Below are 14,132 nucleotides of genomic sequence, written 5' to 3'. Positions count from 1 at the left end.
AAGGAACATTATCAACAATATGCAAAATCTTGAAAGAAAGAAAAAAAGAGTTGTCATAACTGATACCTTTCAAAGCACGTGGATTTTCTGAATGATAGACTAGCAGCATCTTATACTAACAGCAACCAGAAGCATTACTACCAAGCAAAAGAGTTAGACTATCTTTTGAAACTTTGTGTCCTGGCATTGTTTTTAACTCTTTAGAAATATATTTGTGACATGGCATTTTTTTCCCAAAGCAATCTCAGTCTCATCTACATTAAACACTTGTTGCAGCAAGTAAGGACCTTCATCAATTACCTGCTTTAACCACTCTGTATATTTATTTGCTACTTTGGTATCACTAATGGTAGCTTCTCTGGGCACTGTAACATGAAAATCAGAATAGACAGGAAAATATTTTGATTTATGTCTTCAAAAAGATTTCTTGCCTTTGTCTGAATTACCATTAACCTTAGTGGGGAACGTGCTTTTGGATTTGGTCTTCACTGCCAATGGTACAAGACAGAGTTCATGTCATATGGCCATTATGCTTTTTCCACCTTCATATTTTTTTTATAATTATCAATTTTAGAGTGTTTATGTATGGGTTCACTATTTCTACTTCTGTTCCTTTTTTCTAGTTATGACTGTATTCTACTACAGATTACACAGAAACACTAAAAATATAGCACATCAGTGTTGAAAGCAAACTGCATGCATGCATGCACCATGTGGGCTGTCTGCTATGCAAAAGTTGCTTAGATGGCATGTGAATAATGCCATCTAATGTATGTAGGTTAGGCAACATTTTTATAATTCACTGTTTGTCTATTCCTTTCAGGATAATTTGTGTAAATCCGAATTTATGTAAGTTGGGAACTGTCTGTATTACTTGTGAGAGTGGTGAATGCAGAAAGACTAAATGAGGTTTCAGTCTCATTTTAAAGATTGAGAGCAAGGGCCTCCCAATGGTGAGTGAGAGTGTGTATGCACACACAGTAATTCCTAAATTATCTAATTACAGTGGTAGAACAATGGTTTGATAACTGAAGTTACAATTACATGTCATGTATTAGAAGTCAGTTGACACACTAATCATTCAAGACTGTTTAAACTGAAGGATAACTGAGAGATCACTGTAAGTAATCTAGCAATTTATACTTGATTTGTGAAATAAGAAAATGTAACTCACATATATTACTGAACAGGAATGAAATACTATTTGTTTCTTTCCTATTAACACCATAAGAATACTTTTAATTTCTCATATATGTTTTCCATTGTTGCTATAAAATGGAAATCTATATAATAGATAATAGTTTTCCATTTCACAGCATCAGTGAAATAATAGAATCTATATAAGCTGTAATGTTTCAGAAAGTGATCATGAAAAGAGATTTTTATGATCGCTTATAAAATAAAAAGTATATATCACAGTATTCAAAACTGTCAAGACTTTTAAAAGAAGATAGTCAACTCTCACTACAGTAAGCTTATATGGAAAAAGGGGAATATTTTGTTATAACATGAATTTGTCACTGTGAATTTCATTTAGTACAACATTAATGTCACTGGGGAATTTTTGGTACATTGATATAGCGAATGAATTCGCTATAGTAGCATTTGTTATAATGAAAGTTAACTATATGACCAGTAAAATCTCAAATATAGATTCTTTACTACATTTCATGGTATTATTACACTATTCAAGTTATCACAAAATGAAAAATTAAGATTTCTTGAACTACGTACCTCCATTCTTTTAACTACTTCCATTCCAGAAATAACTTGTCCAAAGACAACATGTTTCCCATCCAGCCTTAAAATAAATATACAAATAATCAGTTATATGAAGATTTTAGTCACTTAGTTCAGTAACATAACAGTATACAGGAAACTGCATTTAACTTAAATAACTAAAAATGGATGGATAAAATATATATAGAGCAATAACAAATTTACACTTAAGTTGCAAGTCAGTCATTATAAGTTATACTGACAAGAGAAATTATCTTAAATCAGGTGCAGGATTTGTTTAGAATTTATTTCCAAGATTTATAGTGAATTTAGGATAAAAATACTAATGCCTTCGCTCCATTCCCAAAGAAGAAGAAGAAAAAAAAGAAAAAAAAAAAGGAAAAAGAACAAAGAAAATCATTAAAAATAAAAGAAATCAAGGGAAAAAGCACAAAAGAAATCACAAAAAAGTAACAAAGAAAATCATGGGAAACAACACAAAAGAAAATAAGAAAAATAAAAGCAATCATCATGTGAAATAGCACAAAAGAATTTGAAAATTCTTTTGTGCTATTTGAAAAGCTATTTGAAAGGCCAAACAAAGGAAATCAATAAAATAAAATAAATTCATGGGAAATTTCCTTTGAAATTCAAAGAGAAATTTCAAAGGAAATGGTGGAAATCATACACTGATGATGAAATGCAAGACTTGCAAAAACCATATATAGAGCACACAAAACAACAACATAAAAAAGTACAATCAATACAATATAGCAAATTTGCCTATATTCTTAAGGGGTACCTCTCATATAGAAACACTGATTATTCCTGAGATTAAATATTTAAACATAAAAAGTATATATTCAACCACATTAAAAATGTGATAACATGAAAGATGGTTTTAAGTCATACCCAAGGGAAAAACTCTGTGTTCTTGACTTGTTGATTTTTAAAATTTTTGGAACATAATTTTGATTGAACAATGTTAGTAAAATAAACTAGAAGAGGAATTTAAAACCTTAAAGTACATTAAAAGAACATGGTAATTTTTTTACCAGAAGGGAATAAAATAAAGCTAAAAATATATGGAAGTTTTTTTTAAAAAACAAAGGAATACATACTACGTGACATAATAAACCTCCATGAAGAATGAAGGAACAAAAATAAAAATTACAGTGTATATAACATTTCGACTGAGAGTTGTCTTCAGAGGAGTGAGAGAAACTAATGAATCCGTTATTTATCCACCAAGGTATGTCTAAAACATCTTTCATATATATGGTAGAATATATATAATTTATATTTTTATATTTAATCACAAGAATAACCAGTGTTTCTATACTACGGGTGCCCCTTAAGAATAATGACTATTAAATTATTTAAGGAATTTACAACATATTAATTAAAAGAAACTTTAATAAATACCTCCTATATTTCGGCAATGTCACATTGCCATCTTCATGGGAACATACAACAATGACATGCACACAGGTACTACAAAAAGCAAATGAAGAAAAGAGAAAACTACTGTTGTTCCTAGAGTCCTAAAGGTGCCCCCTAGCAGGCGATATTGGGTCTTGGCTATTGGGCTGAAGTTCTCAAGATGCAAGCTTCCCAAATTTGGGACAGTCTCATGCACCCAAATTTGTTGAGGTTTGGAAAGTTTTTTAGAGCTGAGGGTGTTTAACTGGTTTTAATATTTTTGGGGGGTTGTAGCCATTGGCTAAGAAAGTGGTTTAGTTCATTGGTTAGAGCATTGTCATCTGAACAGATTAATTTTGCCCTGTTATATAGTGTTTTTATAACCCCATATTGCTGTGAGGAGGGGGGGGGGGATTGTTGGTGAATGTATCTGCCTGTATGGGTGGGTTTTCTGTAAACAGAGAAAACCAAGGATCCATCAGTCTGGTGATGATTAGAGTGTCGTTTTTCTCTTTTTCCAGGGTGAACTTGATTCTAGGGTGTTGGTTGTTTAAATGTGTTAAGAAGGAGTGGAGTGTATCTGAGCCTTGTGGCCAAATAGCAAACAGATCATCAATGTAGCGAAGCCAAACAGTGGGTTTTTGTGGGACTTCAAAATTCTCCATAAAGAAGTTGGCCAGGGGTGGGGAGAGTGATGAATCCCATGGCTGTCCCCTCTATCTGTTTGTAGAATTTTCCTTGCCAAACGAAATAGCCTGAGTTCATTGTGAGCTGAAATAGGGCTGAGATATCGGGAGGAAATTTGGCTTGGATGAGCTCTAAGGTTTCCTTGAGTAGGACATTTGTGAATAGGGAGGAGACGTCAAAACTGACCATTATGTCAGTATGTTGGAGTGAGAGGTTTTCTATACTTGCTTTGAAGTGGGCTGAGTCTTTTATGTACGACGGTGTATTTCCAGCATAGTGTGCGAGCGCTTTGGCTAATTTGTATGGTGGGGGAATCAATGCCATCCACTATGGGATGTAATGGCACATTTTGTTTATGTATTTTTGGAAGTCCATATATTCGGGGAGATCTAGAGTTAAAAGGTTTTAGTTTGTTGGTAACTTCCACAGGCCAAGAAGTGACCTTCTTGAGGAGCCTTTGGAGTGTTCTAATTTAGGAGCTGGTGGGATTTTACTCAGTAAGGAGGTTGGTAACCCGATCTAACAATAAAGCATTAAGCTTAACTGTGTAGTCAGTTTGGTTGAGAACCACAGTGGCATTTTCCTTATCCGCTTTGATGATTACTATTTTATTGTTTTTCTTCATTTCTTGTAGCTTTATATTCTCCTTTGGATAGGATGGTTTTTGGTGATCTTGCTTTGGTGAGAACACCAACTACATCTAGTCTGATATTGTTGGCGATATGATTTGGAAGGTTGCGGATACCATATTCTATATGAATCATTATTTCTTTAGCCGGTATTTTCTTAGGAGATATGGTGAAATTGTGGCCACGTGCCAGTGCATTGAATGCCTCAGGCTTCAAAGTAACGGAAAAAGAAAGCTTGATTACAGTGTTGAGTGGTTGTTGAGGTTCAGAGGTAGAGTCCTTTTTCAAGTTTTAAAATTTTTTGATGTGCCGACTTTGTATCTTTTCAAATTCTTTTGCTGCCGAAGTGCACGAGACGTCATAGAGAATCGTCCAAAGGTCGTGGTTCAGCATGTCGGAAAGCTTCTCCTCTAGTACCCGAATAGCTTTGTTTATGTCGGCTAGGAGCATGTGCATAGCGGTAATTTGTTCTCATAGTAGGGTGAAGCTAGCATGTGTTATAAATGCGGAGAGCCTTCTGTGAAGAGAAACTGTGCTTTAATTTTACACAATTTGGGATTACCTCATTATCCTGGCAGCGTTTTTGAAAATTTGTGAAGTTGGCACATCAAAAAATTTGAAAAGATGCTCCCTGTGTTCTAGCCCCCCACTTTACCATTCTATGAAAAATTTCTTCCATATTAACCAAATACCCTTATCAACTTAAATGTCTTAATCACATCCTCTCTTGTCATCCTATTTATATAGGACAGTGTTTTCCCAAACTGTGGTCCGCAGACACCCGGGAGTCTGCGGGATAGTTTATTTTCATTAAACTTTATCTTATCATACAAAATTAATAACGCAAAACTCACATACAAAGATTATTTAATAGTATAATTTTCACCTGTGTGTCACAGGCATCTTCAGTACATTTTAAGCTCAAAATTAAACAATAACTGACAATTCCAAAAAGCGTCACCTAAGTAAGTGGTGTAAGATAACTAAAAAGGTCAATACATTTCCTAACAAAAAAAAAAAAAAAAAATGTATACAATAAAAAGTTAGGAAAGATTAGCTGATCTTATACCAGCTACTTAGGTGGTGCTTTTTGGAATTGTCAGTTATTGTTTAATTTTGAGCTTAAAATGTACTGAAGATGCCTGTGACACACAGGCGAAAATTATACTATTAAATAATCTTTGTACGTGAGTTTTCCATTATTAATTTTGTATCGATACGTCTACTCACAGTATACCTCTTTTAAAACTTTATCTTATCATGTTGCTCACACCTATTGTTCACACCTGGCCTAATTGATATGTTCTAATTGATACTGTTATAAATGGAGATATTCTTCCGAATATCTCCATTTATAACAGTATTGCATTGTCATAAATGACACATTTAGTGTCGTAAAATTGTAATTTATTACTTCGTCTTTATAATACGTAAAATATACAAAATTTCCATTTTGGATTTTATGAGGGCCGCAGTGAATTAACATTCGCTACAGGGGGTCCGCGACATCAAAAAGGTTGGGAAACACTGATATAGGAGGACAATATGGTTGGGGGTGTGATTGAGACATTTATTATGAGGCTTTGCAAATTGCATTCCCTCAACCTGGCTTCATATCTCGCATTAAAAAACCAGTTACCACCTTGTCAGTCTTTCTCTGGATGCATTCTAATATATTCTCATCACCAGGAAAACCAGGTAACTAAATCTATTCACAATAATCCATATAAGGTCTGATCAAGGTCTTATACAATGGAACCAGAACCTCTATCTTTCTGCACATTAAATTTTTCTGCATTATTGTCATAATATGATGTGATGACTTCACAACTTGTGCTACATGATCCTTAAACTTCAGGTCACCACCACTCCCAGATCTCGTCTCTTCAACCTCCTACAAAATTTCTCCACCAAGTGTATACTTTACATCCCATTGTTGCCTACCACCTTATACTATGAATCATTAAACAGATACACTTACTTTGGCCATCCATACAATCTATCCAAGTCCTGTAAGTCATGACATCTGCTTGACTCCTCATCATTCTTCCCAGTTGTATATCTCCAGTTAAACTCATTCCAATAGCATTAATATACAAGTTAAACAACAATGGCCCCAAAACAGATCCCTGCAGCAAACCATTAGTGAATTTCCTCTTTCGATATAGTGCATCCCTATACACAACTTGCTGATAGCTATGTGACAGCCAGTCACCTATCCAACTAACTAAACTAGCATCCAATACCAATATATAAGCACACCACTGCATATGCATCTTCCTTGTCTGATACATATATCACCTTGTTATAGTATACAGGTAAGTTGGTAAAACATGTCCTCCCTTTAACAAATCCATGCTAATAATCATAGAATATATTACTGTTACACCTTAACTACAATTTCAGATATACAGATTAGCCTATAATTTGTTGCCTTAACTTTATCACCAACCTCTATGAAATGGAACCATTTTACCTTTGTTCCATTCCTATGGGATTGGTGATGTTACAAGTCTTATTAAACAGGTAAGTCAAGGCTGCTGCTAACTCCCTAGAGCATTCCTTTAAGACACATGGTGATATGTCATCAAATCCTATTGCCTTACTGACATCAAGCTTACTTAAGTCCTCGTATACCTCTTACTTGCTTACCAACAAGTTTTCTCCCATTTCCTTGACACCTGAGCTTCTCGTGATTTCACCCTGATGAAATATTCACTGAATACATCAACTATTTCCTCTACAGCAGTTACCAATATACCATTTTCATCCATTAACATAATCTTGCCATAGTCATTCTTCTTTCTAATTGTCACACATTGAAAAAACTCCCTAGGATTTTTCTTGGCCTGATTTGTTAATTTCTGCCCATCCATTGAGTATGGCTCTTGAGGGTAATCCCAAGGAGAGAAATCTTATCTTAACTAGAGAATTTGGTGTTGATAAAGGTAAAGCTGGAAGAATATAGTCCTTTTTTGTGGGAAATAAAGCAGAACTGTGTTTTGTATGCACTTAAATTGACAAGGTTATCAGAATGGTTTTGGAGATCAGAATTTAGGGTTACAGAGATTGTTGCTCTGAAGTTGTGGATTGTGTAGTATAAGTTTGTCAAATGAGAAGAAGGAATGTAGTAATTGTCGTCTGAAAAACTGTGTGTTTGATTGGTGGTCAAATGCTGCAGGTCACTGATATATAAAAGGAACAGGATGGGTGAGTAAAAAGAATCTTGCAGGACCCTAGAATTAGTTGCATAGGTAGAATATAGGGAACTATCCATCATCATGTGCAATGTACATCCAGAGAGAAAGCTGGCAACCCAGATGAGAAGTCATAGGACAGACCAAATGATGAGAGCTTATTTTATAGACACTTGTGCCAAACCCAGCCAAAAGACTTGGAGATATCAAAATTGCCAAAATTTGAGATTTGCCAAACGTTTCCATGGTACTTATCCAGAGTTGAGTGACATTTGAGAAATTACCCATTGATTGGCACTATCAGAATCCATACTGGTAGTCATTTATTAGTTGAATATTTATAGGTCATTCATTAATTGAGTACTTTTCAAGGTAGTGTAGGAGTTGGGTGTTAATGGTTCTCTCCATTACTTTTGAGGATTAGTAGTTTGATCATAATAATTTATTGCCCTTCTTAGGAATATGCTGTACATGGGTTAATTTGCAGGATGATTTAATTTAGTTTAATTTAGTTTTAATTTTAGATTTAATTTAGTTACAGGATGTAGGGTGATTCCACTGGAATAAGAGAGCATAAAAAGGCAACATGGAACAGGAGTCAACCTTAAAATCATCTATGCAACAAGAATTTGTCTTTTGCATTTGATCTCTAGAAAAGAGTATTTTCTCATGAAAAATAGCAGTGCAGTGCCAGGCTTGTATTATTATTTTGCTAATATAATATACTGTGCAATTGCATGATTGCATAAGATCATGATCACATGCTAAACAATTAAGGAAAATATTGTATTGCTCTTAATGCTATTTTAAACAATTTCTAGTGATAAATGAAAAATTACCAGTCTGTCTTGGCTGTAGTAAGAAAGAACTGAGAACCATTTGTATTAGGTCCTGAGTTTGCCATGGACAACATTCCTATGGGGTACAAAAAAAAAAAAAAAAAAAAAAAAAAAAAAAAAAAAAAAAAACATAATAAAAAAATAATGAAAATAAAAAAATAATTTTGCATTTTTAGTCCCCCCCCCAAAAAAAATATTAAGATCTATAAATTTTAATTATAAATACATATTCCAAAATAATACAATTATAATTATTACTAAGAGAATACTTTAACTGTGAGTCTGGTTGGCTAATTGTGGCACATCTACTCTCTGGCCAACAAGTCATGAGTCCTAATCCCGCTTCTAGCATGGATAATGTCTGTGAATATTTTTAGGTGGCAGACAAATTTTAATACCTAGTGTGGGGGACCACCACCACCTGCTTACTGGACATGTTTAGCATCCAGAAGACTGGGCTACTGGATTATCTCTAATCTTTAAAGCATACAGAATACTAGTCCCACATAATTCTTTTTTAATGAAGGATTTATATAAAAAAAGAAGAAATATTGCATTTTTACAGGCTTTTAAGAATGTGTGATTGTGTGAGAGAGAGAGAGAGAATATGTAAACTTTGCTAACATTAGAGACTTGAGAGGTAGTTTATGTAGTTAATACTAGAAGGGAGCAAGTACAGAATGTATAGCCATATAGCTAGTTTCATCATTACAAAAAAACTTGGTAGAAAATTATATAAGAAGCTCTATACAGAAATGGTAGTAGTACATAAACATCCACGGTGTTAAACAGCATTTCAGCATTCCAGTCAGTTAAAAACAGTTCTGTGCACAGGCACATATACAGAGCTATATTATATGCATATGCACATGATGTTGTTGTTCGTCAAGGATGAATCATCTGTGTAGCAATCGGAAAGATTACAACTTAGATTTATGTAGATGACTAGGATCTCTGCAGATCTAAGATTTCTTTTCTATTTCATAGTAGCAGTGATAGAGTAGCAAAAGACACTGTAGAATACTTGATGTCTTTTGGCTTAGTCATTGTCTAAGGAGAAAATACAGAATTTTGAAAGACCTATATCTCAAGTCTATATGTGCTTGGTAGCAGGTGACTTCACTTCTGTGTCAGAGCCAAATTCGTGTCCTCATAGCTCATGTTCATGAGAAACAACCAGAAATCATACAGGACAAAGGAGGAACAGTAGAACAAGTATTCTATGAGTATTCCACTGATGACTACTAGCCTCTATCACCATATGGCTGGCCTAGTTGGCTGAGTGGTTAGAGTACTCTATTCCCCAAACCAACAGACTGCAGGTTCGACTCTCCCATGGACATGGATGTTTGTGACTGTCTTTAAGGGGGAGATGAATTTCACTGCCCAGTGTAAGACCATTGGCCTACTTATTGGAGGCCTGAAATGGCTTGAAAAAATTCCATGTGTGGTCTCTAGAACACGGTTTCCAGACGATGCAAAAATAAATTTTTAAAAAAATACAAAAATTTATAAAAGGAAAAAAAAAAAATCTTTAGCCCACCCACAGCACAAAATGTACTACAGGTTTGCAAATTATCTTTCATGGGTGGGCTCAGTGCGTGCAAGGTGGGTTCCCTGTGGTTTCAATGACAGACATCAATGATTGTATGTGGAAGTCTGTCAGCAATATTTGACTCTTCTTGAATAACATAACTTTTTTTTATTACCCATTATCACCTGTGTTGATTCTTGGATTAGACACTATAATCCAGAATCAACATAGCAGTGAAATATTTGTAAAGAAATTTCCTCCACTGAAGAAATTTTACACAGCAGCACTTTTGCCTGGAAAAGTGATGCTGATATTGCTGCTTTTTTTTTTTTTAATCTCATTAGACAGACATTTAAGCATCATTTATGATTCACTAAAAAAAACACTGAAGCTCATGATGAAATAATGAGTTTGTTTCTAGATAATGCATTAATTCATGCAGCATATTTATTTATTTATTAATTTTTTTTATGGTGCTCCCATCCATGAAAGGTTATTTGCAAAGCTATAGTACATTTTGTACCATTGGTGGGCTAAGGATATTTTTTGGATATTACCCTTAGCTCACCTACAGTACAAAATGTACTATAGGTTTACAAATAATCTTTCATAGGTAAGCTCAGTTTGTGCAACATTGGTTCATTTGGATGACTTTTCTTTTCTTAACTGTATCATTAATCTCTGTCCTCTTTCCATTGTGAGACCATCTCCTGACGGTCTCAAAAGTCATACCTGGTCTCCTGTTCTGAGCATCATCAACCAGTGGGTTCTGTCCCCATCTTTAAAATGCTTTCATCACATATGACTACTACTGCTTTGCTCAGTGATGCTGATCTGTAAGCATTTCATCACTTTGCTAATATTTCTTGACTACTTTTTTGAAACCACACAAAATCACAGTGCATCTTTGTTCTCAAATATACAAAAATAGTTCCCTATATAATAACCTGAAAATCAAGTTTTCAGAAACAATCAAGAAGTAGTATACATATAATGGAAAACAACAATGACAGCACAAATGATTCATGGGATGTTTGGCACTTAAAATAAGCATGTGTCTTGCTGATCAAGGCCATTACAGTTAAGCAGCATTGCCAATTCTCATTGGATGTGTTTCTTTTTTAATTGTAATTTTCTTTAAAAAAAACACTGTGTGTGTGTGTGTGTGTGCGCGCGCGTGCGTCAACAAGGCATTCCCATTACAACTATTATGTTAACACTTCATGACCCATTCTTTTTTATGAAAAAATTCCATCTCTTTCATCACATTCCATAACCTGGCAGGTTATGGAATGTGATGAAATGAAGCCATCTACCTTCTTCAACTAATTAAGAATAACAATGTACATTCTGCCAGATCACAAGATGACATCAAGACAAACACATAATGAATAGACTATAGTTTCTTATCAACAATTTTTCACCAACTTTATCTAATATTTGTTAAATCTCTAATTTAATAAAGTAGGAAATAAATTTTATCATAGTTTTTGGAAAAGAGTTCAATTTGGTCGGTAGAGCTGGGTTCAAGAATTTTCCTTAGCTTTCATCCACAGTACTAATGTGCAATAAATTTACAACCTTTCATAGGTGGGATTCATAAAACCAGATCTTTTATTTATGTCTTTTAAAGTATGATAATGTAGCAGACTAATATCAAATCTGAAAAAATGAAAGAAGCAGTTTGTCATTAAGCAAGGTTTGGGGGGGGGGGACTATTTTTTTCCCAGAATAGGGTCTTGAGAATAAGCAGTCTAAAAAGTATCAGCATTCAGCAGAGTACCTTTTCAACTCTTCTATCCAACAAAATTTCAACACATTCCTTCAGTAATCGATTTCTTCTTTCACTGACCTTAATTTAGTTCATAAGTTTTTTGGAGGAAGGAAATCTTCCTTGACAGAAGGCCTTCCTGCCACAAGTAGAAACAACTATACTCTTGAATGTGTTTACATAAATGGTAAGAGTAAAGAATAAAGCTTTTTTGTTAAGAATTTCTGCTCTCTTTTCTGATACAACCAAGGAAAGTCAGGGAAATCCTTTGTATATCAACTAATAAAACTGCTCTAGATATTTTAATAGGAGAAAAACCAATTGTCAGTTCATTTTAAATCAATGTGTGAATAGACATATCCTAAATCATTTAAATTCATTGTACCGAGTAAGGAAAGGTCTGGAACCAAGTTTAACTAAAAGATATTATCATAAACTTCTTACCAAAGAACAAAGTTGTTATGGCCATTAAAACAATCCAAAATGTTTAAAGCACTATTAACAATTTAAACAAACTAATTCTAGCTCCAAAAATTTTAATTTTAAAATTACATAAAATTCTGATGGTCATCTTCATCACCATCAATTTCCTGATATGTACCTCCAAGGTTAAGTTTACATTATTATTAATTTCCTATTGACCATTTTCTTCCAAATCAATCTATTACTTGTGAGCACTTCAATATTGTCATATCTAACATTTTGTGCTGGCTCTTCTAACCGAATCAATCCACCTAGACCTTGGTCTTCCTCTGAGTTTCTTTCCTGCCATCTAACACCTGTTTTGCTAACTTCTCTCATCTTCTATTTAAGTGGCCATACCACCTTAGATTAGCTCTGCTGACACATTTTTGAATGCTAATAATGTCAATATTCTAGTAGCAAGGCTTATACGTTGGTCATACATAACTGGTAATTAGTTTACGGAATTAACAACGCATATAAAGTATATTAATTAAAGATAACTTTAATAAATAACTTCTATATTTCAGCAACGTCACGTTGCCATCTTCAGGAACATAAAGATATGGTATGTGCATGCAGGCACTAACAAAAGCAAATGAGGAAGAAAGCAAGAAACTAATATTGCTCCTAAAGTCCTAATGGTGCCCTCTGGTGGGCTAATTTGGTTGACTTGGCAGTTGGGCTGAAGTTCTCAAAATGTAAGTCTCCCAAATTTGTTGAGGTTAGGAACGTTTTTTAGAGCTGCTGAAGATTCCTTGAATAATCTCTCATATTTAAACTTGCTGCGGTGTATTATTTTTGTTTTCTTTCAGCGAATTCTATGGTGGGTATCTAAGGCATGGTCTGCCAGCCCAGACAGCTGTACTGGTGAAACCGGATGTAGTCTTTGTGTTCTGAAATCCTGATATTTGTTGTTCTGCCTGTTTGGCCAAAGTAGGACAATTTAACATATAATTGCAGTGTTTTGAAAAAACTTTTCTGTGGGCACTTTGTCACATTCCTGCAATTTCTCAACTATTTGTCTTAAAGTGAAAATCTGATCATGACAACTTCTTTGTCAAGTATGCTTGCATAAATATTATCTGGAATGCTTAGTAGAGAAATTCCTCTGTAATTCTCACATTCAGCTTTATTCCCTTTTTTATAAATGGGTACTACAAGAGCTCTGCTCCAATCATTGGGAATTTGGCCTTCTAACCAGGCTCTCTGAATTATGCAGTGAAGCCACTGCAAAACTTTTATATCTCCATACTTAAAGCATTGCCAGCAAAGGTTGGTCGATTGGTAGAGTATCTGCTACTAATGGCTCAGGCAAACAGCTAAGCAAGTCCGAGCACAGTTAGTAATTGGAAGGGAATCAATCTTTTGATGCTGTCAGCATTCTGCTGAGGACTGGTCATTCTCACAGGGCCTAAACTGACGTATGTCAGACCTCTGTGCCTTCGGGACACATGGGGATATGAAATACTTATAGCATTTCTGGTCGAACATCATCTACTCTAGCTGCCTTTCCATTTCAAGCTTCTGACAGCTTTTTCAAACTCAAGTAATGATATATACTCCTCTTTGCATTCCTCTTGAAAATTATCTAGTGTGGTTCTGTCACTGCTTGGTTTGTTTAATAGTATTTCAAAGTAATTACTTCAGACATTTATACAGTACTCTTTCCTCCATTTCTAAGCTTCTTCAATAGCTTCCAGAAACATTTTGCAACCTTCCTGATATTTATTTTCTATATACTTACCAAAGTCTTCCCATGACGTCTGTTTTAGCTACTTTTGCACACAGCTTAACTCTTACATTTTTCTCTGTATTCTTTTAGGGCATTTGCTGACTTATTTGCTAGGAACTTTTGGTATGTTTTCTTCT

General features: G+C 34.5%; 1 protein-coding gene across 3 annotated transcripts in view; it reads right to left on the bottom strand.

Moving 5' to 3' along the window:
• Positions 1-14,132, bottom strand: part of cyp33 (peptidylprolyl isomerase cyclophilin-33) — a 165,169-nt gene that overhangs the window by 28,504 nt on the left and 122,533 nt on the right. For all 3 annotated transcript variants that reach the window (XM_090402107.1, XM_090402105.1, XM_090402106.1), the window contains 2 exons: positions 8,494-8,569; positions 1,735-1,801 (listed from right to left, as the gene is read on the bottom strand). In XM_090402107.1, coding sequence (XP_090258233.1) covers positions 1,735-1,801; positions 8,494-8,569 — 143 coding nt within the window. The remainder of the gene's footprint in view (positions 1-1,734; positions 1,802-8,493; positions 8,570-14,132) is intronic.

Source organism: Typopeltis vanoorti, chromosome 12 (genome assembly GCF_054136105.1).
Source record: "Typopeltis vanoorti isolate ZY-2024b chromosome 12, IOZ_Tvanoo_1.0, whole genome shotgun sequence".
Classification (NCBI taxonomy): domain Eukaryota; kingdom Metazoa; phylum Arthropoda; class Arachnida; order Uropygi; family Thelyphonidae; genus Typopeltis; species Typopeltis vanoorti.
Note: the sequence above shows the minus strand (reverse complement) of the source record. Positions and strands in the feature narration are given on the sequence as shown.